At 29.4% G+C, this 24,968-nt stretch overlaps 2 protein-coding genes and 1 non-coding gene across 3 annotated transcripts; 2 read left to right on the top strand and 1 right to left on the bottom strand.

Moving 5' to 3' along the window:
• Window positions 15,055-18,669, top strand: LOC105156054. The gene is made up of 2 exons (XM_011072085.2): window positions 15,055-15,318; window positions 18,337-18,669. The coding sequence occupies exons 1-2, from the start codon at window positions 15,196-15,198 to the stop codon at window positions 18,430-18,432; spliced, it is 219 nt and encodes a 72-aa protein (XP_011070387.1). The 5' UTR covers window positions 15,055-15,195; the 3' UTR covers window positions 18,433-18,669.
• Window positions 21,346-24,387, top strand: LOC105156055 (beta-carotene isomerase D27, chloroplastic). The gene is made up of 6 exons (XM_011072086.2): window positions 21,346-21,849; window positions 22,611-22,703; window positions 23,228-23,289; window positions 23,471-23,577; window positions 23,987-24,082; window positions 24,183-24,387. Exons 1-6 carry the CDS (start codon window positions 21,478-21,480, stop codon window positions 24,230-24,232), a joined length of 780 nt encoding a protein of 259 aa, XP_011070388.1. The 5' UTR covers window positions 21,346-21,477; the 3' UTR covers window positions 24,233-24,387.
• TRNAL-UAA lies at window positions 22,405-22,487 on the bottom strand. The gene has a single exon. It is a non-coding gene; the product is annotated as a tRNA-Leu (tRNA).

The following is a 24,968-nucleotide window of genomic DNA, read 5'->3' on the forward strand; positions in this document are numbered from 1 at the left end:
TCCAAATTCATAAAGCCAGTCTGAATAATCATATAAAAAATAAATTATTTAAAAACTACATGCAAATTGGATATTACGATAAATTGAACAATGTCAAGATTAATGGAACCTTTTAGATACTCGGATGGACTCTAGATGTATCTCACAGCATAAGTTCATAATGAATACCAGAAGTCTACATGATGCAAATAATAATTACGTGGTAGCACTTATCTCCATAGAGTTCCAACATCTCAATCAATCCGTATAGATAACATAATAATATATTTATTTTTGTTTATCAATAAGCTATCATAAGCTCATGAAGGTGGCTTGGAAATACTCTAACCTATGTAATTAAACAAATCATTTTGATTACTTTGGTTAGACGTAATCTCTTTCCAAATAACTCTACCATTTAATGGAATAATCAGTTGCATTAGTATCATTTTTGGACTAAGTAATTAACTAATCTTTTATCGAATTGAAAGAAATTAAACAACTATTCTTAGTAAATTATCATCAATTCATCATTATTATAGAAATTAATTGAATACCAAATAAAGTTAAATTAATTAAATTAATTATAATAAAAGCCATAGCCAACCAAATAGTTTAATTAACGGTTATAACACCCTTAATTCAAATGGAATAGTTAATCAATCACTTATTTATAAATAATCACATTTTTTTAAATTTTTAATTAAACATTAAATTAAATAATAACAATTGCATCTAATTCATAAAATAAATATATAAATTAATTAACAACAATTAACTTCTTACCCATTTCGAAATGACAGAGACTAAGAGAAATGTGTGTGTGTGTGTGTGTGTGTGTGTGTGTGTGTGTGTTGAGTCTCTTTTCTTTGTTTGTCTACAAACTAACTAGACTTGTAATTTATAATGATAGTGGTGAGACGATCATAATGATAAATGATACCAAGATCTTCAAGATTCGTCGTTTAGGGGTTGGCAACCTCATGCCACTATTTTCCACCTTCAATATTTTTTTAATAAATTTATAAAATGTTATAAATTTAGTCTCTTAATTTTTCAAACTTATATAATTCAATCCTAAGAATTTTATAAAGTTCCAATTTAGTCCCCTTAAAGTTTTAATATTTTCGAATTATACCCAATAATTTATCTTTTAGTCGATTTGAGATTTTCAACCCTTACATATAAACAAATCCAATTTCATATAATTTCTTCTTTATCTCCAAATTAGCTCAAATTAAATAATCATGAATAAAGATTAAACAAGAAATAAGTGAAGAAAAATAAATCTCATAGGTGATAATAAATTAATTATTTAAAAACAATAAATAATATTTAATATAATTAGACACGTGATGTCACACTCTCCCCCGCCCCCATTAAAAGAATATGGTCCCCAATCTAACACACATTGACTTGTTCTATGAAGTTGATCTATTAAATTTAAGCTAAATAGTCATGTAGATATAGGTAATTGATACTTATAAGGTATGGTATAAAGTCTTCATATTTAATAACTTAGACAATATTTTAATTGGTCTTGCATGCTACTTGACCTATCACAATATATATACTCGAACCTAATATTTACAATTAAAATACAGACAAAATGTGTTTGAAAAAAAAAAAAAGAGAGAGAGAAAGAGAGAGAGAGAGAGAGATACTCTTCCCAAAATATATAAAGCATGCAACTATATTGATCCAGTCTTGATGTATAATAATATTTCAATGCTGATATATTAATAATTCAAATTAATTAAAGATTAATTTTAATTTCCAACACGAGAAACATGTCCATGCTTAATCACATGCGCATATCAATCAATTACGATCAATGAAAAATGAAATTTTGTTGATGGATCAAGTGCAATCACTTGACTTCAGCATTTTGGATCTATCTCTAAGTACGCATTAAGCTCCAAAGGGATCTATCTACATTTTGGACATTATAAACGTGGATGTACCATGTGCAAGATAATTTCAAAATTATCTTGAGGAACACGGGCGTGTGGCATGAGCATGGATTGGTCGTATTGTATCTTGGGCTCTAGCTGATTTTATTATTTTTTATTATTTTTGTGCTTAATTAAGAATTCAAAGGAGTAAAATATCAGAAAAAAACAGTACCCTAAAAGGAAATACTTAAAAAGGAGTAAATTTTAGCAATTGCATCCAAAATAATGAGGAAATACAATCGAATTCCTCTTATAAATACGTAAAATTTAAGTTTATCAAACTCTGTAGAATAATTTTTTACTTGTCCTCGAACAAAAACTCAAACTTGAGGATGTCTAACGGCTTAAATGGTGCAAAAATTACCTCGAACATTATGGCATGAATTCATAATAACAAACTTAGGTTCACATAATCTCAAAACATAAACCCATTAATGTGTTATGAAAATGTTAACTCATCATAAAGAGGCTAAGACGCGAATCACAGAATAACACTTTGTTTTGCCAAGTAACAAATAGAATAATCAAGTTTCAATAAAATTTATAAGGGTATGAGGGAATAGATTAGGAATGAAATATGTATTTCTAAACTCCTTCCAAGCACATTTTGGTATAATTAGGAATAGCAATACCAATTCCCTTGGGAATGTCTTTTCACATAAATATAGGATAGTTTTAGCTATTCCAATAGAATGAGATAGATTTTTTATTATAGAATAAAATACACTTTGTTCTCTGAATAATTCGTCATATAATATTTATCTTTATAAACTAATAAATGTAACACTTACCCCCTTGGTTGGACAAAAATATCCCTCATGCTTGAACAATTATATTATTTTTAATATATTTCAGTCTTTTGCACATTAAGTCATCACTAAATTATTTTCTAATAAGTAAAAAATTTACATTAATAGTGTAGTATAAATTAATATATATATATATATATATATATATAGTACATACATAATAAGTACAATATAACCAACAACTCAATATGCTTCTTAAAAGAAATTGACAAATATATATATGCTTAACCTAAATTTAAATATTTTTAGAAAAAAATAAGTAAATATATTTTATCTTATTTTTAAAGAAAATTTATTAAAAATGGTATTTAAATATTTACTTTTATCTAAAAAATAAATAGTTAATAACTTAATTTTATCACCAAATTAATAAAATCTTTTCATGAATTTTTTTTGTGTATTTGTTGTACTCATTTATTAGTTAATTTTGAGTCTGTAAAAAATATAAAATTCAAATTATTTAACTCACTAATTATATTTTACTTTATTTTAAATAAATTATACTTTCTTCAATTAAAAAAAATAATTAAACTTAAAATGCAAAATTACTAAAAAAAGAAAAATTCTTTGAACTAAATATATATTATAATATAAGGGCAATATTATCTAAAAATTTAATTGTGGAGGATAGTGTTACATTTGTTAGATTAGGGGTAATTATTACATGACGAATAGTTTAGAAGCGCAAAGTGTATTTAACCCTTTATTATATTGCTAAAATAACTTTTAATAAAATTATACTTTTAAAATTTATAGTCACAATATATATTATTTTGAATATATTAGATAAAATTAATATCAATATAAAATATTTGAATATATGTTACCGAAAATGAAAAACTAAATATAAAAACATTAAATTTTTAAATATTTCATTAAATATAATATAAAGTTATTAACATCTTTATATACATTTTTACCAAATATTACTACAGAGATAAAATATTATATAATAGCATATATCTCTTTTATTGTTGGGTTCTATATCTTTTTATAATATATATGCTGGAGTATGTAAATAATAAGTATTTATTAGAAATAAATAAATATATGAAAACATCCAACAATATGTATTATAAATTTATAATTAACTTAACACTTCAAAATAATATTTCTTATCGAATGAGATGTTTCTTAGTTATTATTTTTTTTATTGTAATTTCTAAGTTTCATTATTTAATTACAAGACATATAAATGAGTAATTTGAAAAGTTTTGATTTAATTTCTTTTTTGCATTCATTTGGTATATGAAACATAGGAATGGTATGCCAAAAATCACTCGATTTCTTCTTTTATTCCATTCTTATGTCTATTCTATTTCCCTTAAATTCATTCCGACATACCAATCATGTCCTAAGTTAATTTCTAATATTATAATTCTCGTCGCATCAACACAATACCTTTTTTCACTCTATTTTACTTGAATGGCGGACGTTTTACCTAAAGTGCATTGTATGCTCATGGCTTTGGTCAACATTTTATACAAATAACAATATTTGTGATTAAATCTCTCAGTTACTAAGTGATCTAAACCAGCAGAATACATGCTATATTATTTTTTCTTTCGAATGGGCGAGGTTTGTTTGCACAATTAGGCAGATACGAAGGTGTACAAAAACTCCCATGATTAATACAAACAAAAGCATTACAACTCTCTGTCTTGACAATTCAAATTAAAATGCATGAAATTAGGCCTCACTACCCCACTATTGCTCAAAGCAACGGTCACATAACAACATGCACATTACGTCTAATCTTATGATTATTTCCTAGGTCACATTTATTCATCAAATTATGTCACATGCATCATTAAAGGATCATATTTTCACAACTTTACGAATTTATAAAAGAGAAATAATGCATCACTTAGGCACATAAAACAAACACAAATTCAAAAAAAAATTAGCCTAATCTCCGACGAGCAACTCATAGATGCTGAAATCCCCAAACACCACCACTGTCGCAACTCTAAACAAAAAAAAGACAACGATCCCTAAACTTTTAAAAGGAAATTCACTTATCCCTCATCAGGAGTCGCATTGCCCTTTTTCTTTACCCTCTAAATTCAGGCATTGCGTCGCTAATTTTTTTCAAAAAAATAATTTATTTATATTTTCACATAAGATGGCAATGCATTTCAACCCTTTTAGTATAGATAATTAATGGATTTAAAGCTTGAAGGAAATTGTTAGAACCAAGTCTTTATGAGACGTTTGAATTTAGTTTATTTTCACTGTGGTCTGCTGTGGAACAGCTTCGGAGCTCAACCTTACGAGGATACACTGAAGCATATCACTTGCAGAGTTTTTCAATATTTGAATTAAGGTCAACACGACAACTGTTTCTGTCCCAAGTATTTATGTCAATCGAAAAGTCAACTCTTCTAATACAAAAGAACACACAACAATTTGGGCTTATATAATCAATGGTGTATATTGATTTAAAATAAATTCTTACATACGACATTGAATATTTTAAGATGATGTGATGAAAACGATACTACATATAATGACATGGTCAGTGCCATTAGAACCTGTTTGTTTGATAGAAAATCGCAATTTTTTTTTGAAAATTTAATTGTTGAGCATCATGTTTTTTTTATTTGGTAATTTGATTTTAAGTTTAGGAAAGAAAATATATTTTAATAAATTAGACATATGCGTAGAAAATTCGAAAATTTAAAATTTAATATTTTAATGGTATTTGTATTCTCCCTTTTTTTTTCCTGAAAAATTGTCAATAAAAATGTGTTAGACATTATTGTCCTTTACATCACCTAATGTATTTCATGATATTGTATGTTATTACAGTAATATAATATATATTTCTATAAATATAAATGTAATGTTATATATTATATTTATTTGTATATACATTCACATCATTTTTATTTTCCATGGTTGAAATGATTATATAATTGTAATCGATTTATTAAAAAAAATAAAAAGAACAACCACTATCAGAGTAGGATTATTACATTTAAAGTTTGTCCTGGCAAAGAAATAATAATCAAATACATTTGAACCATTATTTGACATTTGAAATGGTTCTTATGGGTGGAGTATGAATCACACAAAACGATTATAATATTGGGGAACAACTGATGAGGTAGAGAGCTGAAATGTATGTAGGGGAGTTGTCTGCATGTGAGCTGCTTCTCTGTGTATGTCACTAATGCTTCCTCAACTGCTGACCTCTATCCGCCCGCCGCCCACCCCTCCTGCCAAGTGTCAACTGCTGCCTCCGCATCATTTGCAGGCAGGCCCCTTAACGTTTGATAGATACAAAATTATATATATATATATATATATTTTATAATATTAGATCGTCAGTACTTTTAATTTTTTAATTTATTTTATTTACATATTTAGTTTTTTTTATAAATTTAGTTCGGAACGTTTTATATTTGATTATTTTTTGATAAATTCTGTAAGTAGTGTACTATACATATATAAGGAAAAAGAATCGCTTGCTACTTAGAAAAAAAAATCTCATCGTGATCCTTTTTACATCGATTGAAAGATTAGGGAATAGACGAGAAATCCCCATAATGGTTTCCATCATGGGACAAACATTGATATCATATTACTTGATATTCAGTATTTTTCTATATCATTCTTTCAAATTCTTAATCGAACTTTTCGATTATCAGATCACCACATTCCCCACCCCATCAAAATATGTCAACTCTTTTAATCAAAGTAATTGAGTGATGAAACTCAATCTAAATTTACTCATCAATGATGCATTGAAAATGATATGTTGGGAAAGATAGATGTCGATTCCATGATTGATGATTTTGCTTTTAGGAATGTTCGACAAAATCACTTTCCTTGATTATAGATTTGTTGCAACTCACTTACTGATTATATATGTTTTATTTTGTATTTTTAATATTTTTACGTTGTTTTTAGCATTGATCAGTTAAAATTATAATAAAAAAAATTACAATCACGGACCAACTATTTTATATATGCTGCAGCAGGAGCCTCTTTTTCCTTACTCGCCCTAGAGTCACCAAAATGTCCAGAATGGGCCTAATCTCATTTTTAAAATGTGAAATTATAACTATAGACCGTTATGACCAAAATTGTCAATATAAGACTAAGTTTATCAAAAAAAAATTAAATGTAAAATATTAGATTAAATTTGTGAGAGAAAATGCAACTAGATATTAGCTACATATCTAGGTTATAGTTAGTAAACGAGGATAAAATATATAATATACAAGTCAAAAAATAATAATTAATTCGCAAATTGCTCAAGTGAAGAACACAACACTAAAAAAAATATAATTTTTTTGCTATAGTTAATTAGTATAGTCGAAAGAAGAAAATTATGACAAATACAAATGAACAACGACTTCGCAACAATCATTAGCCGTTATTTCTACAGGTGTGGTCAAAACTTTAGCTATGGCCTAAACTATGGCAAATATTTTGGTTACGGCTGAAAATCATGATAAATATTACTAATCGTGGTAAAAATTTATTTTTTTATTTTTATTTTGTTTAACCGTGGTTAATAGTATTGATTTATTATAAATTTTAAATCGTAATCATTAATAGTGTAGCGGAAACTCAATTGTTTTATAGTACAACAGGACAAAGGGAGTTAAATGCTTCTATTTTAATGTTAAGATGCTTTTAATTTTGTTTATTTTTATTTTTTTTAAGTTTAGGGACATTTTGTGCGTAATTTGATTTTCAATAAATGGGTAATTTGGACTTTTAAAAACAAATAGGACTAAATATGATAAAAAATTAATAAATGGGACTAAATTGAAAATGAACTCAATATATTAGTCGAAAAATGCATGTTTTTCTAATTAGTTTTGTAACATATATTACATATATTGTAAATAGTTTTGTAACAACGAAGTGTAATCTCAATCTTTTAATGTCTATTGTTGTCAACACGATTTTTATTTTGATCCTATTATTACAACATAGAATAAGTTGCTGAAACTTGTCGTAGTGAGCCATGTAGAGTCTTCTCTCAAGATTGCATTATTATTGCAGTATGTATGTTATTTTATAAATAAATAATTATATTTATTTGTGATTTAACGATTCATAATTGATGTGAATATAAATTTACACCGCGCCACATTGCTCGACTCAAATAGGGAAATGCTACTAACTCCACAATGCTAATTTTCGTTCCTTCAAAATGCGTCCTATAAACTTACAAAATATTTTAAATAAATTTAGCCAAACACCCTCTATTTTTTTTAAATTTTTTTTAGTAAAATATGTATTTAACCAATACATTACTGTAACTAAGAATAGTAATATTTACATCAATTCAATTAATACATCAATATGATCAAGAGTAGCAACAAATTACAAGAACTCAATAACACACATAAAGTGAGACAAACACTCATATAAAATTAAAAAAATATCCACACGCCCGATAAAACTTGAACTCATAACTTTAAACTTATTTATGTGACCTTAACTTTAACCTTAGGCTTAACCACAAACACCCTGTATTGTTTTTTTTTTTTTTTTTTTGAAAATACAACGATGTCTTTAAAACAAGTAATATATTATTACAACATTCAATACGCAATACAACAATATTTCTAAATCAATTAATGACTTCAAATGGAATAAAAAATAATATACACATACTATTATAAAAGTAGATTAATACCTATATGCATAGGATCGAAACTCAGTAGTGGACACCCTCTAATTAATGAGTCCATAAATGCACCAAATTTCCCCACTCTTTGAAAAATTGGTCAAGGGAATTATGAAATCAATGTAGATCCAACGTTTAACGTGCAAGCTAGCATCAATATCAATAATTAATTCGAAAGCAAACCTTAAATTGGCAGTAGGTTTTTATCTAAATCATCTACGGCATGTACAGCATATACTTTTCGAGACAAATCATTATGGCCATTGATCATGTCAGCCTGTCATATGTACTGCTATACTTCTATTTTAGACAAACTAATAGGTATTTTTATTGATATGCCCGAATTTTATGTAACGATGGCAATGTATGGTGGAGCCAACTACATTATTTTCAGGTCGACATTGGAAAAAGACCTTTGGTTTCAGAATTATTTACCTAAATTAAACAGCTTTTGATATAAATGCCAATTGTAATTATTTTGGGTCTTTATTATCATTATGAATAGAATAAATTACAAGGAGTTTTTTTAAGTTTGGTATAATTATAGTGTTCCCTTATTACTTGAAATATTATAAATACTCTCATGATGTTTGGTTAATTAGTTATATAATTCTTGGACGAAAGTCTGGAATCTTCAACTTTGTCCTTATTATATTTTTTTATTTTTTTAAAAAAATTATACCAAGTGGATGGAAGGTTTGAAAAATTGTAGAAAAGATTATTTACTTAATCCATAAAAAAAATTCAAAAAAATTTAAAAATAAGTAAATTAAAATTCATTATGGTTTGAGAAATTATGGTCTGAGATTTGATGTATTTACACATAAACTCCTTATAGTTTGAGAAATTACACCGAACACCCCTTAGGTTTGCTTTCATTTAACAAACAAGTCCATCCGTTAATCACGAATCTGTTGATATTAACAAAAAATTAAAAAAATCTTCTATATTAACCCTCATTTGACTTAATACTGAGTTTTTGCAGGTCAAATAAATTTTTTTATAACCAAATTATCCTTATATATATTCACGCATTAATGCATGTAATGAGGTATATTTTCACTATATAAGGGTAATTTTAGTCGGAGAAAAATTATTTCACTTGTTATAAATCAACAATAAGTCAATTGATAGTAAATATCAAATTTCATTTTTTTTTTGTTAATATCAGTAAAATTATGAATTTTAGCTAACGAATAACTTATTTATTAAACAAAAACAAACATAAAAAATATTAAAATTAATTTTTTAAATCATATGAGATTTACATATAATTACGTTAAATTTATAAAAAAATCGTGAATTTAAAAAAGAACAACATAATAAACTTTTCGGAATAAAATATTGAATACGTGTATCGAGGGAAGACAAATAAAGAGGCAGAAAGACTATACATTGGAAGTGGTTGGAAGTTGGGCGTGAAAACTTACGCATACTCCCAAGTCAACTGCGGGATTACCGCCAATAGAAATATCGGTCAATAAGTCAACTGCTGTGTGACTTTTGGATCTGTTTTCTAGTAATTTCCAGACTGTACTGCCTTTCCGTTTTTCCATGGCTCTCATAAATGCTTATTGGGAACAACCGTCCGGCCCTTCTCATTATGAGCTAACTAAATTAGATTAGGATATTGAACTCCCCTTCTCTTAGATTTGGTATAATTTCATATAAATTTTTTATAATTTAAAAAATTATATTTAGCATCTCTAAAGTTTGCTTTTATCTAACAAATAAATCTATCCATTAGTCAACACTCATCAAATTGCTGATATTAACAAAAAAATCAGAAAAAAGATCTATATTTACCTTCAATTGACTTATTACTGACTTATTGTAGGTCAAATAAATCTTTTTATAATTAAATTACCCTCATACGTCTTCACGTGTTAATACATGTGATGAGACATATCTTCACCATTATAATAATATTTTAATCCAAAAAATTATTTGAACTGCAATAAGCCAATCGATAATAAATATCAATTTTCATTTATTTTTTTTGTTCATATCAGCAAATTCAGTAAATTTTGACTAATGAATGAATTTATTTGTTAGACGAAAACAAACTTCAGGAGTGCTAAATGTAATTTTTCAAACTACAGAGAATTTACGTATAATTACCTTAAAGCTCAAAAAAAAGGAGTGTAATTATCCCATTAAATTATGGGTTCCATCATGTCATAATTGGACTAAGTTCTCATTTGCTTTTACTGACCACCATGACATGCAGCATTTATGCTTGCTAAAAAAAGAAATTACTATGACTTATAATATTAATGATTATGATCAAAAGTCGTGATAACTAATTACTATTATCAATGGTTAAATAAAATTAATATAAAAAATTAATTTTTTTACCATAAAAAAATTATTTGCTACAGTTAAGAGCCATGATAAAAATATTTATCATGACTTTTAATCACGACGAGTGATTTAGCTACCCTCACAAAAACCACTATCAACAATCATTTCATGGACGTGGTCAGTAATTATTTATTACTGTTATTTATTATTAACTACGACAATTAATTATGATTAAATATTATATTTTTTATAGTGGCTTACTGAATCATATTTTTGTAGTACTTAAGTTTATATGATCGACTAAATACTATATAAGTTTTAAAAACACAAATTAATATATGATTAAAAGTGGATCAGGTGATTAGCATGAGTGAAAGCGGAGACATGGAACATTTAAAACAAATAATAATTATATTGGTACAAATACTTATATGTATAATTGATATATTAAAATTTAGTGTTACGTTCTCACAAAACGCCGACTATGAGTAAGAACTCATTATATATATATATATATTAGTATAGATAATTGAGCAGGTTGTAACTATATTTTTAAGTGTAAATATAATTTTTCATGACATTTGACCCCTATATAATAATTACTTTGGAATTAAATTTCATCATAATTTTTTAATGATAAAAGCTACAAATTATAGCTTTTAGTCCCATCAAAATTATTTTATCTAATTATCCATTATACCAAATAAATAATATTTTCTTAATCTTAAAAATGATGTAAGTTTTATAATCAATTATAAAATAATAAATTTAAATATCATAATTATTTTTCTAAAAAAATAATTATGTCGTAATCAATTATATATACAGTGGATCAACCAAACTAGGCCTAAGCCAAAAAAATCTGCATTGAATCTTGGTTAGCAGCTGCAGAATTTGCCTGCCGGCAACAGAAAGTGGGCTTCACAGAACCAAGCTCTGTTAGGAGCTGCCTAGAATCCCCGAGTAAAGGGATGAAGGCCTTGGGTGCTTGTTCCTCTATCTAATTCAATAACAATATTATGAATGCTGTGTTTCCTGGCAACCTTTGTACAAGACATTGTAATCACAGATCCTAGTTGTAGTTGTACAAGGCTCACTACTTCCACTTTTGTAATGGCATTTAATCTGCACTAATAAAAATATCTTTATTTTCTGTTCAGAAAAAAAAAAGTATATATGAGGGGTGTATATATATATATATATATTGTAGCCAAAATTAATGTTCTTTCTCTACTCTACGTACTAAAAATCTCGCGTTTTACAAGAGGGTGATGATAATATTCTCCCTCATGCGTGTTCTCTGATCTATTCAGACATGTTTTCTAGTAACTAGTTGGATGTGACACATTTGATACATGTAGAAAAGAATTACAATAATTAAATATCATTTAATAAACAATTTTATCGTAGGAAAAATGATAATTTGAAATTGGCTATGATAAAAAATAAATAATTTTGAAAGAGGGGAGAAAGAGAAAAAATATTAAATATAAATAAATAACTATTTAAAAAATAATTTTTATCACTTGTAGATAATTGGAGATATGTGGAAGTTAGTAAGGAAAATAATAAAAAGATGCTCCCTCTTGATATATAGTACAGATGAATATAAACTAACCTACTTTTCCTCTCAATACATGTGCATATATATATATATATATTATGACATTGAAATTTTGATAATAATTGATTCTCACATATTATGTTTTCATATTTGTTCTTGAAAATATTTTATCGAGTGATCAATGAATAGCAAGCGCATGTATATGCGCATATTTTGAAATGTTATTGATAAATATAAAAGAGATATTATAAAAAAAAATTGATTATTTTTTACATTATAAATCACAGCAGTTTAAAAATTATAGTAAATTAATATTATTTACCAAGGTCAGACAAAACTGATGGAAAAACTTAAGTTATGACTATGATTAATCGACATTTGCTATGATTTTATCTGTAGCCAAAATATTTACCACAATTTTTGGCTATGTAACAAATATTTTGGTATCGTCTAGCAAAAATAATAGGTAATAATCATCATGCAATCGGGGTTAATTAGTATTCACTATAATTTTTTATTTTTAATCATGACAATTAACCAAGTAAAAAAATCAGGAAAAATGTAATTTATCGCCTTGTGATATTGCAAATGTACCAATTACCCCCTATGAGAAAACATACGTGAGTAAAATACTATATTTTTTTTTTATAAAAAGGTAATTTGCTCATTTATAATATTATAGGGATTAAATTACATTAAACCGGTAAAACAATCATACTTTCTAGTACGAGAATTGAGATAAATTCAATATTGGCTTTAAATTTAAAACACGCTTCTGGTTTGTTAATTTACTAGAATAAAAGTAGTCGGGACATGTTGAAACCATCAATCTTTTCACATGTAAGAAGCCGTACTGCATTTCTTTTTTCCACGATTGTCATAAAAGCTCATTGGCAACAACCGTCCCACGATCATCATTATGAGCTAACTAAGTTAGATTATGGGTTCCATCATGATATGTTGTACGTAAATGGGTTAAGTGGACCAAAATATTTCTATTATTCATGATAAAGGACAAGAATTTATTAACAAATGAAAATAAATTAATATGTTTGAATCTACATCCATAAATAGATAGTGAAATCAACGTCCAAGAATGAATTGGGATGAGTGGTCTAAATTTAATGTAACTTAAAAGATGACCGACGTAATTAACGATTGCAGCAGAATCTGCATCTATGAATAAATGGTGCACACAATGCATTAGAATGAATTAGTATGAACGGTCCAAATTCTAAGCAGTTTGAGACGTTGCATGGTGTAATCAATATTTTTTTAAACAAATTGGAATAAGTTACTTAAATTCATTATAACGATCTAAGGTGATACGATGAATTTCTCGTAAAGTCCCTCAAATAAATTACGAAAAAGAAAGAAGTAGTTGGTGATAGGGAGAATGGTGTCATTGTACACTAAGAGTAATAAATATCTCAATTACTATATAAGTTCCCTCATAAATAAAGAAAGGGGACTTTTATTAGATAGTAAGAGATAAGAAAGAAATAGAAAATAGCAAGAATTTGAATGATCTGGATTTTTTCAGTCGTGGTAAATAAAGTAAGGATAACTAGGGGGAAATGCAAACAATTTTGTTGTGATATTTTAAATGATTAAATTATTTTTCTATAAAAAAAAATAGTATTTTATCTTTTATAATTTTAAAAAATACAATAATTTATCCCCTATGTTTTTAAAAATAAAGTAATTTACCTCCATCGAGAGAAAGATAGCTTGTTTCATATTAAAAAATACAGGAGGTGAATTGCTATTATTTTTTATAGGAGGTAATTTGCTCATTTGCAATATGACATGGAGATAAATTGCATTAAATCCAGATAACTCTATAAGAGAATGACGTGTGATATTTGTATACTTTAGTCGGTACTTGATAAGAGCTAGCAAGTTCACTGAACGGCCCGTAGGATATGTCATATGGAAGCCTATCAAGGCAGGATCGATATGATTTCAATCTCCTTGGTTATAATAGTGCATTAAGTTGTCTCTTGACTTGAGGTTGCGCAATACCTTATGAATAGGATAACTACAACTTGATCATGGCCGATGCAACTATGATTCCTTCTGTTCTTGTGAAAAGCATGTTTTAGATATAGTCAGAGCATGCATGGAAGTTGGTGAGCTTCAAAATTGAATTCATCGCGCATCATGAGATGATAATGAATTTCCTATGTTCTTTACGTTATGTGTTCCCCAAGCCCATGGTCACAACAATTGACCAAATAAGAATGGAATTTCTATATTGATAAATGAAAGACTCAAGCGTATAGTTCATTCATAAATATTGAAGTCCAAGATGGGAATTGTTCAATTCCATACCCTATACTTTGATCAAAAAAAGAATCTATTTGCATGGTACTTATAATTTAGCACAATAAAATTATTTTTTGAATATTTTCTAACGCCAACAAAATTTTTTTGTTGAAACTCGATTTCAAGACATATGAAAATTATACAACTTCAATGTTACAACACAAATAAGAGATTGTTTGTGCTTTTTCTTCTAAGCGAAGTACATAGATAAAATTGAGTCATAATATTTTTTTGAAAAGTGAGTTTTGTGCAAAGGAAATATAATAGAGAATATTGAAGCTCAGAATGCCCCTAAAAGAAATATAGGAAAAGAACTTGTGGACATGGGAGAATATAAATGGGCTCAAGCCCATAAACAGCCGTACAGTCCATATCTAACTGGAGAAGAGTTGAGAGAAGAGTATCGTTCTCCTAAGTGAGGCCCAAAGGTTTAATCTACTTAGACTCATCAGACGTCTGCCCATTTTTGATTCTCTTTGCATATTGCAATCCAGTTATATTCTTGCCAAGGAAAAAGAGGTTCTTGTTCGGAAGGTGAAAATTTCAGAGCTGAAAATTGATTAATTGGACTGTTGGGCACCGTGAGATCGCAGGAGAAGAGGAATGGGGTATGTGCTGCGAGTCAGATTTGCGTCGTTCTTCACGGGCGCCGCAGTAGCTTCCGCCGCGGGTCTCTATGTTCTCCAGAAGGATTACAAGATTGCCCACCAGGGCATTTCTGAACAGGTTTTTTCGACGACCTTTCTTGTGTTTCTTCTGCTTCTTTTGTGTTGAAATAAAGTTCGATTTTTTTTTGTTTGAGCTCGATTAATACATAGAAGTGGAAATGGTGGTTAGGTCTGGAGTTGTCGAATGTGATTTTTTTTACTAGTCTGAATTGAATATGTAAATAATATGTGGATCCTAAATGTCTGGAAGAATTTGAACCTTTTTTGAGAAAGAGATGTTGGTTTGAGGCTGGCGAGATAGATTGTACGAGTCACAAGATAGATGAATTTGTGTGAGATGAAGAATGGTTGAGAAATGACACGATGCTAAGTGAAATAAAGAATCATAATATGCCTTTTGGTTCTGCTTCTGTGTAATGTTAGGAGAATAGAATGTGAGTATTACGACCAGGATTTGCAATTTTCAGTTGAAGATGCTTGGACTGGGTTCACAAGTCCGCGTATTGGATTTGGTTGAGAGGTGATTAATTTGCTTAATTTCTACATATTTACTTCACACCGGGCGCAGATAATTAACTAAGAGTACTGAGTTTAGTTATGAAATTCACCCTAAGTTGCATCTCCTTGGTGTAGTGGACTCCAAGTTGATAGCGGTTACATGAAAGCATAGTCTAGAAGCCTTTGCAGGCTTTTCTCTATTTTCTCGATTGCTACCGTGTTGCTAAGAGTCGATCACTTGAATCCAGGCCTTGTCCTCTATATCTGGTGATGTTTCTGTGAACAGAGGTGTCCAAGTGATCACGTAGCTTCTATCTATCCCTAGCTCTCTCTCTCTAGCTTCAAATCTTTTCACAAGGTGCATTGGTTCCTATCATGTCTCCTTTTTGTTTTATGCCTGTCATGTAAATAGGTTCTCTCTGATGGTATCATCTTGCACGATCTGGATATGGTAGCTTCTACGTTCAACTCCTCCAAATGCCAACTGATAGTGAGCCTACCTTTATCCCTTTTGGTTTGATGTCTTGTCTACATACGGGAAGCAATTGTCAATTTTCCTTTTGTACTGTCATTGTGGACAAAAGGTGAACCTGATTAGCCAAATCCTTACGCCTGTTTTGATTTCTGCCACAAGAAAGTCACAAACTTAAAAGAAATGCCTAGTTTAAAGAAAGAGCTTGGAAGGTCTTTCTTCTTAAAAAAATCTTCAGATAGACCAAAATACCGCACTTCCCTACCTGTTTTGATGCTGTCTGCAGCTTTGTTTTCAGAACCTTCTTGACCAATCCTCCTGGAACTATTTCTTATATTCCTTTTTTTTTTCTCCTTTTTCTTTTTATCAACCTTTGTCTTCGCTTTCTTCTTCTCTTCTTTTTTTCTGGTCTTCCCATCTTCATCCTTTTTTCATGTGAAGTCAATTGTTAATACAAGCCATGTGTATCGTGATATGTGGAATGACCTTCAGAAATTACGTAAGATGAAGTTTCTAAGGGAAACTTCAAGCGACTCGAAGAAAATTACTCTAGCATCCAAACAAGGCAACCTACTGGGAGCTGCAACGGAACATGGACAGATGCAGCTCTCCACTCAACCTCAAATTAGTTTGGTTTGTGGAACCCTAAAAAAATGCACCTCTGACAATTTTAATCACTTCATATATCATCACATATAATTTCCTGAGCATCCTATTGTTGCTCACTTGCTAAATACGTTAAAGAGCAATATCAAGCACAACTTTGAGAACAATGCATTTAAAGTCCTTGCCTTCTTCAGTTTGTAGAATATCATCTAAGAAGTTGCTGGCAATCACCTCCTTGCTATGAAAGCATTTATTCAAGAAGGACCAAACTCAAGAGTTATAATGATAAGAAAACAAAAGATGGTTAAAGTTAATCTATAAACTACAGAAGGAATTAAGCATATGAGATGAAAGCTCATCAACTTATAATGTTTTAAATCTTCCCTAGATTGCTATCCAGAAAGTGAAGGAAGCCTACTGATAGATAATTTCATGCCAATCAAAAACCAACTGCGAACGCCTTAAATATGCATGTGCTTATTGGATTGCTGAAGGCATATTTTGATGGTTTTCATTTCCTGTCAAATTTTCCTGCAATAGCAGACCAAGTACAATGCACGACTGCATTTTAGTTCTTCGAGACCAGTTTTATTGAGAGAATTGTCCAAGTTCAATTCCTCCTTAGGCTTTAACTTGTTTGGTATGGTGAAAAAGAAAGTAAATCTCAATTGTAAAATTGTCCTTCCGACCTGTAGATTTACTAACTCTTCGAAATAATTATTCATTTGTAGTTTGGTCTACTTTCAACCTATTCATATATTAATTCCTTAATATCTATGTGATTGTTAATATTTTATTGATCATTAGATGTATTGTTAGTTGGTGTTGGGTTCTAAAATTAAGCATAAATATCTTTTTACACCGATAACAAGGACTCATGGGATTTTCACACTTCTATACAAACTTTGATTGTGGATATACTATTGGGCGAATTACAACAAAATCCCCCGAGGTTGGCATAATTAAGAATACTTCTTTGTTGTTTGGAAAATTACCAATACCTCTTGATGTTTGATGAAATTATCTAATCTTAGATGGAGATTTGAAATTGTCAATTTTGCCCTTGCGATATTATTTCTCTTTTTAGAAAACATTGAAAAATCATAAAAATTATATGAGGTGGATGGAAAAGTTTGAAAAATTGTAAAAAAGATTGTCCATTTAGTTCGTAAAATAATTTCAAAAGTTTTTAAAAATTAAGTAAACTTATAATTCATTAACAAAAACCTGGTGGGTTTATATCGGTTTAGTTGTTGAACGATCGTTAAGATAAGTGGGGTTAATAAGTTTCTAAACAACAAGGGGTATTTGTAATTATGCAAAACCTCAGGAAGCTCGTTGCAATTTGTCCTAAATTTTTAGCGATGCAAATGAGGATTCCAATATTTAGGTGATTTCCAATATTAACATGACTTCATTTTTCCGCATAATTTAGCTAAAAGTATCTTGAAGCTGAAGATTAGTGCTTTGTCTTTTATGCTGTTTACTTCTTTCACATAGGTGAGTAGTCTTTATGAATCTCTGGACCGACGTGTATCAGCATTGGAGAAGTTTAAAGAAGTTGAGGCTTCAAAGCCTGTCGAGACTGCTGACTAGAAATTCTGCTGTACGTTTGTCTTTCTGAGATGTTGTAGTTCTTTTTTTTTTTTTTTCTTTTTTTTCCTTGGCATGAGATTTAGGTTTAGCTCCCTGAAAAATTGCAACTCCAGCCTTCAAATGGCATTCGTGTTCCTTATAACAGATGAGAAAACATGTCCTGTTTTGTCACTGAGCTGCTAAGAAATGTGGAATAAATGGTGATTTTGCAACTTGGGATGCTATAGTAGAAATATATTTTCCTTGTTATGTTTAATTCTCATTGTCTAAAGTGAAAAATAACGGCGAATACTAATTTATCGACGGCTGTTAACCATTTGTTTCAACGGGCATAGCCAAAACATTAATCACAGCTGACAACCGTAGCAATATTTTGGCAATAGTTAGAATCATTTCAAATGTTGATTAATCGTGATTAGTTTTGTTTGTTGTGGTAGTTAGTGTTATTTTACCATGGCCTTTTAGGTTGTGTTTATTTGTAGAAAATAATTTATTTTACTTTGATAGTGTGAAAGAATATTGAGATGTACAAGTTGGAAATTACATCAGGTTTGTTGGAAAGCCTAATAAAAATAGACTGTCATAGTTTCCATATCTTCTAGGCAATCCATCTGGGACTATAACGCTTGAACACGGATACGGCGACACGAAAAATGTAGAAAAATTAAGAGACGACACGATACGATACGGATATGGCTATATAGTATATATTTTTATTATATATATTCTTAATTCTTCATGAATTAGAATATGCAATATGAACAATATTAAGATAAGATATAAAATAGGCATGTCCTACATCTATATTTTTAATCAAATATGACTTTAAAAATACACATAATCAATTTATTTTAAAAAGATGCAATAAAAAATATTTAATATTCAAATTAATTAAACCATCATGACCATCTCTCAAATTTTTAATAATTTCTTTTTAAAATTTTTAGTTGAGATGAATGAGTTAATTCTTTGATTGTTTATTAGTCAATTTTTTTTTTAAAAATTAAATAGTCCAAAACTTTTTGAAATTATAAAACAATTTAAAACGTGTCAGACACGTCTTCAAAATGTGTCGGACATGCCAAAAAATTCAAAATGTGTCTAGAACGTGACGGACACTCGTGTCCTCTTTATTTTTTTTTTTTTTTTTAAATTTTCGAACATGCCATTTCCGTGTCCGACATGTGTTCGAGGAGTGTCAGTATTCGATACATGTTCGACACTATATAGATAATTTTTCAAAATATCCGTCTATTATATCCTCCAATGCTTTGTGCATTGAGATTATGGATTATTTCGATAAAACCTCTATTTTTTTTTTTTGGAAAATGAATGTGCAGTAATGATATGATCACCCGACATTACAAGAAATATAATATTTAATTATAATTAATAACAAATAATTATGCTAAATGGTTATTGACTGGTTTTTGCAAGGGCATCTAAAAAATGTGTATGGCTAGAAGTCATGACAAATATTTTTACCATGGCTTCAGTTGTGACAAATAACTTTTTAATAATAGAAAAATTAATTTTTTACATCGATTTCATTTAACTATGATTAATAATAGTTATTTATCATAGGTTTTAGTTATAGTCATTATTGTTGTAGTCAATAGTAATTTTTTTTAGTGCAATGTATTAAAATTTGTGTCAAGAATTGGTAGATTCTCAACATCTTTTTTATCATATTGAAGTTTTATTTCATTTATCAGAGTAAATTACAACGAGATTTTTTGAATTTTGGCATAATTAAAAATACTCTGTTGTTATTTGAAAAATTATCAATATCACTCTATTTTTTACGGTCTATTAGCAATTAGTCCAATTCGTTAGATTCTTTTAGATTTCACCTATTCGTTTGTAGTCAACTGACCAAAATAAGGAGTATTTATAATTTATATGTAATAACAGAATATTTGTAATAATATCAAATCTTATGAAATCTTGTTGTATTTTACCCATTTATTAAGTAAAATATTTTGCCAATAACTAATTGAGAATCACTATGATGAGTACATATATTTCAGCCAAACATATGTTGATAATTTTATCTACCCGTAATGTTCACATAAATTCTTTCGAAAAATAAAATATCGTTTTATCCTTTTGTATTCTTTAAAAAGGAGTAAATTGTCTCCTTTACCAGTAAAGTAGTGTGGTCCACTCTTAGAAAAATACACAAGGTAAAATAATATTTTATTTTTTACAGGAATTTATATGAATATTTTGAACAACACAGGAAGGTAATTTGCATTTTACCCTTCTTTTCCTTCAACTCGAGTTGAAATTTTTATTTTAAATTTGATTACATTTTAAATGAAATATTATATGTGTATGACCTTTTGAAATGAAAATTTTATTTTACCTCTTATTAAATATTCCATATAATTTATTAGTAAATATCCTAATGATATTTTTTGTACTTATAAAGAGATAAATGAACAAGTCAAAAGAGTCTAATCACAATAAACTATTTATGAATAATTATCATCAGAAAAAATAGTCGGCAAATGAAATAAACGATTGTATTATCAATAATTTATATGAAATGTTGAATAAGTAAAATAAAATTTATGTATTTTTTTTGTTGAGTAAATATTTTTTTTTCTTTTCAAACCCTAATTGAAGAAATACAATTATAGATGAAAAACTCTCAAATAGTGTAATTATAATTTAAAAAATATAATTTTATATTTTAAAAGAGAGGTCAATATTACTTTAAATACAAAAAAAAAGAAAAAAATCCTATCCGGATTGGGCCATCATCATTCTTTTAAAATAGAGGTCCATACCTTCTCAAAAAATATATACATATAAATAAATAAAATTAGAGGTTCATATGCTGCTTTGTCGTCAGGGGACACGTGGATGGCCATTATTCTCCCGATAAGAAAAGCCCCAAACCCAAAAACCACCACACGCCTATTTCATGGCATTGTTCTCAAAAACCTCTCCCAAGACACAAAAAATCTCCACCCCGCAGCTGTTCTACGTTGTTAGTGCAGTATCAGTCGCTAAACCCAGAAGCAAAACGAGAATTTAATGGTGGTTCTGAGCTTCCAAGCGATCAACTTCCCATCAGTCAGGCATTGCTGCTTTCAGAGGCACAGACACGGCAGAGTCCGATGTGGGATCGCGGAGGCGTCGGGAGAGCCGGCGCCGATGGGGCAGAAGACGAAGTACAATGACGCGCTGTTCGAGAAGGCGTTCATGACTCTGTTCGCGCGGAAGATGGAGAAGTTCGCGAGAGGTACTGGAGAGGAAGAGGGGAGGAAGAAGGGGTGGTTTGATTATGATTACGAGTCGTTTGTTGAAGTTTCAAAGAGAGTAATGGTGGGGAGGTCGCGGTTGCAGCAGCAGCAAGTGGTGCGGGAAGTGCTGCTCTCCATGCTTCCTCCTGGCGCCCCTGCTCAAGTATGCCATCTTCTCTTTTTTGCAGTTTTCTGTCGCCTATTTTCTTACCTTTTGTTCCCAACAAACGCCACGGAAGCATTTTATGCTAATGCCTTGTAATAGAACAAATTCACAATTTTTTATTGGGAAATTCTTGCGGATCAGTTGGGTCGAAACAAATTAATTTTTTTTACATTTACTTGGCGGGTGGAGTCCAAACTAAAATTTTTCCATGTTTTTCTTTTCCTTTTTAAGGATGGAAATTAAATTAATATCTTTTATTTTTGCAGAAAATACCATCTAATGTATTATTGAACTAATAAATAATTTTTTTGAGATATATTATAAATTTGTTACAATCTTTTGTGAATAATTTTTAGACTATCGAAGTTGTATCATTTGCATGTGGTGTAATATGTATACTCTACAGAAAATTATGATTTAATTTCTTTTATCTTTTCATGAGAAAAAGAAAAAAAAAAGAGCACGATTTTAATGTTAGCGACTTTACCCGAAAACATTGGAGGAGAGATTTGTTATTAACTAAAATATAAGTTAATTAAAGAAAAATGGTGCTGCTGGCTATGGGGTTCGAACCCATGCGCACTTATGTGCAGAAGATCTTAAGTCTTCCCCCTTAACCTCTCGGGCAAACCAGCTCATATGTCAAGTGTGAACAGCCTTTTTTATATGTACTTGTGAACAAATATATATTCAAATAGATGGCTAATGGGACGTACGAAATTGAAATAATATCTCACAAAAACGTTTTAGCTTTGCAGTTCAGAAAATTGTTTCCACCCACAAAGTGGGCTGCGGAGTTCAATGCGGCACTGACAGTACCTTTCTTCCACTGGTTGGTCGGGCCTTCTGAGGTACACATTTACATACTCTACGTACGCTTACAGTTTTTACTACTTACTAACAACCTACCACCCTAAACTGGCTGCATCAAATCACATTCTTATTTTTATCCTAATTGAATTTTCTATGGTAAATCTTAATGTATCTTTCACTTTAATTAATATATATATATATATATATATATGAACTCTACGTCTATAAAATCTTTGGTTAGATGAAAGAAATGACATAATATTTGAACAAACGACGTGTATATATATGCTATGCTAAATAAAATAGGATTTGGAATAGAAAATCCAATTAGCATTTCTTGCCATTGTTCCAATGATGTTTTCATCATACAAATGCAACACATACGTTACTCATATTTTCATTCTTCCCCGCACAAATACAATGTTTACCCTAATGTTCCTAATTCTTATATGAACTGGAAGAAATGGACATCACACTATAGACCTTCATAATCCCCAACGTCTACGCCATGCTTGTCTCTGCGTTTATATGCATGTATATCTGAAATATGGGCGTTCAGTAGGTGGTGGAGGTGGAAGTGAACGGGGTGAAGCAAAAGAGTGGAGTCCTTATAAAGAAATGCAGGTACGATTATGCGACATTAGTGTATGAATTCGACTTGATTAAGGTATTTGGAGCGACCATGCAAGCATGCTTTACTTTATACGATATCACATAATGTTTCATCATGAGTCAACGCTTCTTGTAATACTAGTTTCAGCTTGTAATATTGGCTGATGTATTTGTACATTTTGACGCCATCAAGGTACCTGGAGAACAGTGGCTGTGTAGGAATGTGCGTCAACATGTGCAAAATACCGACACAAGATTTCTTCACGAATGAATTTGGCCTTCCATTAACAATGACTCCAAGTAAGCATGCAAATTTACACTTTTAGTCTCATAAGACATATAGAAGCTCAACACTTTTAGTCTTTTGTTTTATGCGATTTTCAAAATAGTCGGCAAATTGAGAAAATTTATATTTAGTCCTTTGCATTACAGGATTTATGAGGCTAAAATCTGTCAAAAGTTTTCTTATTTTTGAATCGTTTTGAAAATTTGTAAAGCATAGGACTACATGTATAGAATTTTTTCAATTTTAAGAATACTTTAAAAATCTCCTAAAATTTTTAGAAGTATAAAAATATCGAATCCTATCTTATCAGATTAAAAATATAATTTTATACGTATGTCAATCAGTTGGAATCTTAATTTCCACCGACGTCGATCAAAATTAAAGGGTTGTGTCTAAGTTCAGTCCCCGTTGACGATTTTGTAGATTTTGAAGACATGAGCTGTGAGATGGTGTACGGACAAGTTCCTCCGAAGTTTGAGGATGATCCGGCATCCATGCAACCTTGTCTGTCGGATTTCTGTAAGTCTTTGATTTCATCTTTCTTTTGCAATATAGATAGAGCTGCTGTCCATCTTGGGTTTTGCTAATATCTTTTCGCAACGTTGTGGCTGCTTTGCAGGCTCCATTGCAAAACCTAGTTCAAGTGTCTGTCCCAAACTACAAGCATGATCAGATAATGATGAGATGGAAAACTGAAGCTGTGGTTGATTAATGATGTTGTGGTGACTGGAAGGTTTTTACCTTGTCCAAAGTTGATTCCTTTTGTTCTCACATGTATACCATACATATTTTGACGTTGTAATTATTATTCAATGTTCTGTAAAGAGCCTCTATATATATATATATATATCACTCTGGATTATTACACTAATAATGTGTTATTCTTCAGTGTTTTGATATGATATTACTAATAATTCTAAATCAATAACAAAATGTAAACTAAATTTGATTTGACACTGCGAACAATAAAAAATAAATTATCATTATTAAAAAAATATATTGATTCGACATTATTGAAATGATATATATAAAAAAAACACAATTCATCAATTAATCTAAATATATTCTTATTTTCAAATGAAAACATATAAAAAATTAAAAGTATATATTTTCTACTAAAAATTGAAAATTGAAAGTCACGTTTATTTGATTCCACGCCGCCTAGTCAATTTTGCTCGTGAGCTTAAAATATCAAGAGATAGTCTCAAAGTTGAGAGGGTCGGGAAGGCGAAAACAGGGTATCATATATATATATATATATATATATATATATACTAGAGTCGAACAACACCTTGAAGCTTGATGGATCTTTTACAAAATTTTAAGTTCAAAGGAGGACTAACCCTCAAAACAAGCATTAGAGGATTTCAATGTTTAAGTTAGCAATGATTTTAAAAAAAAATAA

The sequence above is a fragment of the Sesamum indicum genome, linkage group LG2, assembly GCF_000512975.1.
Source record: "Sesamum indicum cultivar Zhongzhi No. 13 linkage group LG2, S_indicum_v1.0, whole genome shotgun sequence".
NCBI classification, from domain to species: domain Eukaryota; kingdom Viridiplantae; phylum Streptophyta; class Magnoliopsida; order Lamiales; family Pedaliaceae; genus Sesamum; species Sesamum indicum.

Excerpts from the sequence above, each read along its gene's own strand:
- LOC105156055 (XM_011072086.2), top strand. The coding sequence starts at position 21,478 with ATGGTGGTTCTGAGCTTCCAAGCGATCAACTTCCCATCAGTCAGGCAT. Across the intron at positions 23,290-23,470 it reads GTCCTTATAAAGAAATGCAG|GTACCTGGAGAACAGTGGCT; the intron begins GTACGATTATGC and ends GACGCCATCAAG. Across the intron at positions 24,083-24,182 it reads ACCTTGTCTGTCGGATTTCT|GCTCCATTGCAAAACCTAGT; the intron begins GTAAGTCTTTGA and ends GCTGCTTTGCAG.
- LOC105156054 (XM_011072085.2), top strand. The coding sequence starts at position 15,196 with ATGGGGTATGTGCTGCGAGTCAGATTTGCGTCGTTCTTCACGGGCGCC. Across the intron at positions 15,319-18,336 it reads ACCAGGGCATTTCTGAACAG|GTGAGTAGTCTTTATGAATC; the intron begins GTTTTTTCGACG and ends TCTTTCACATAG.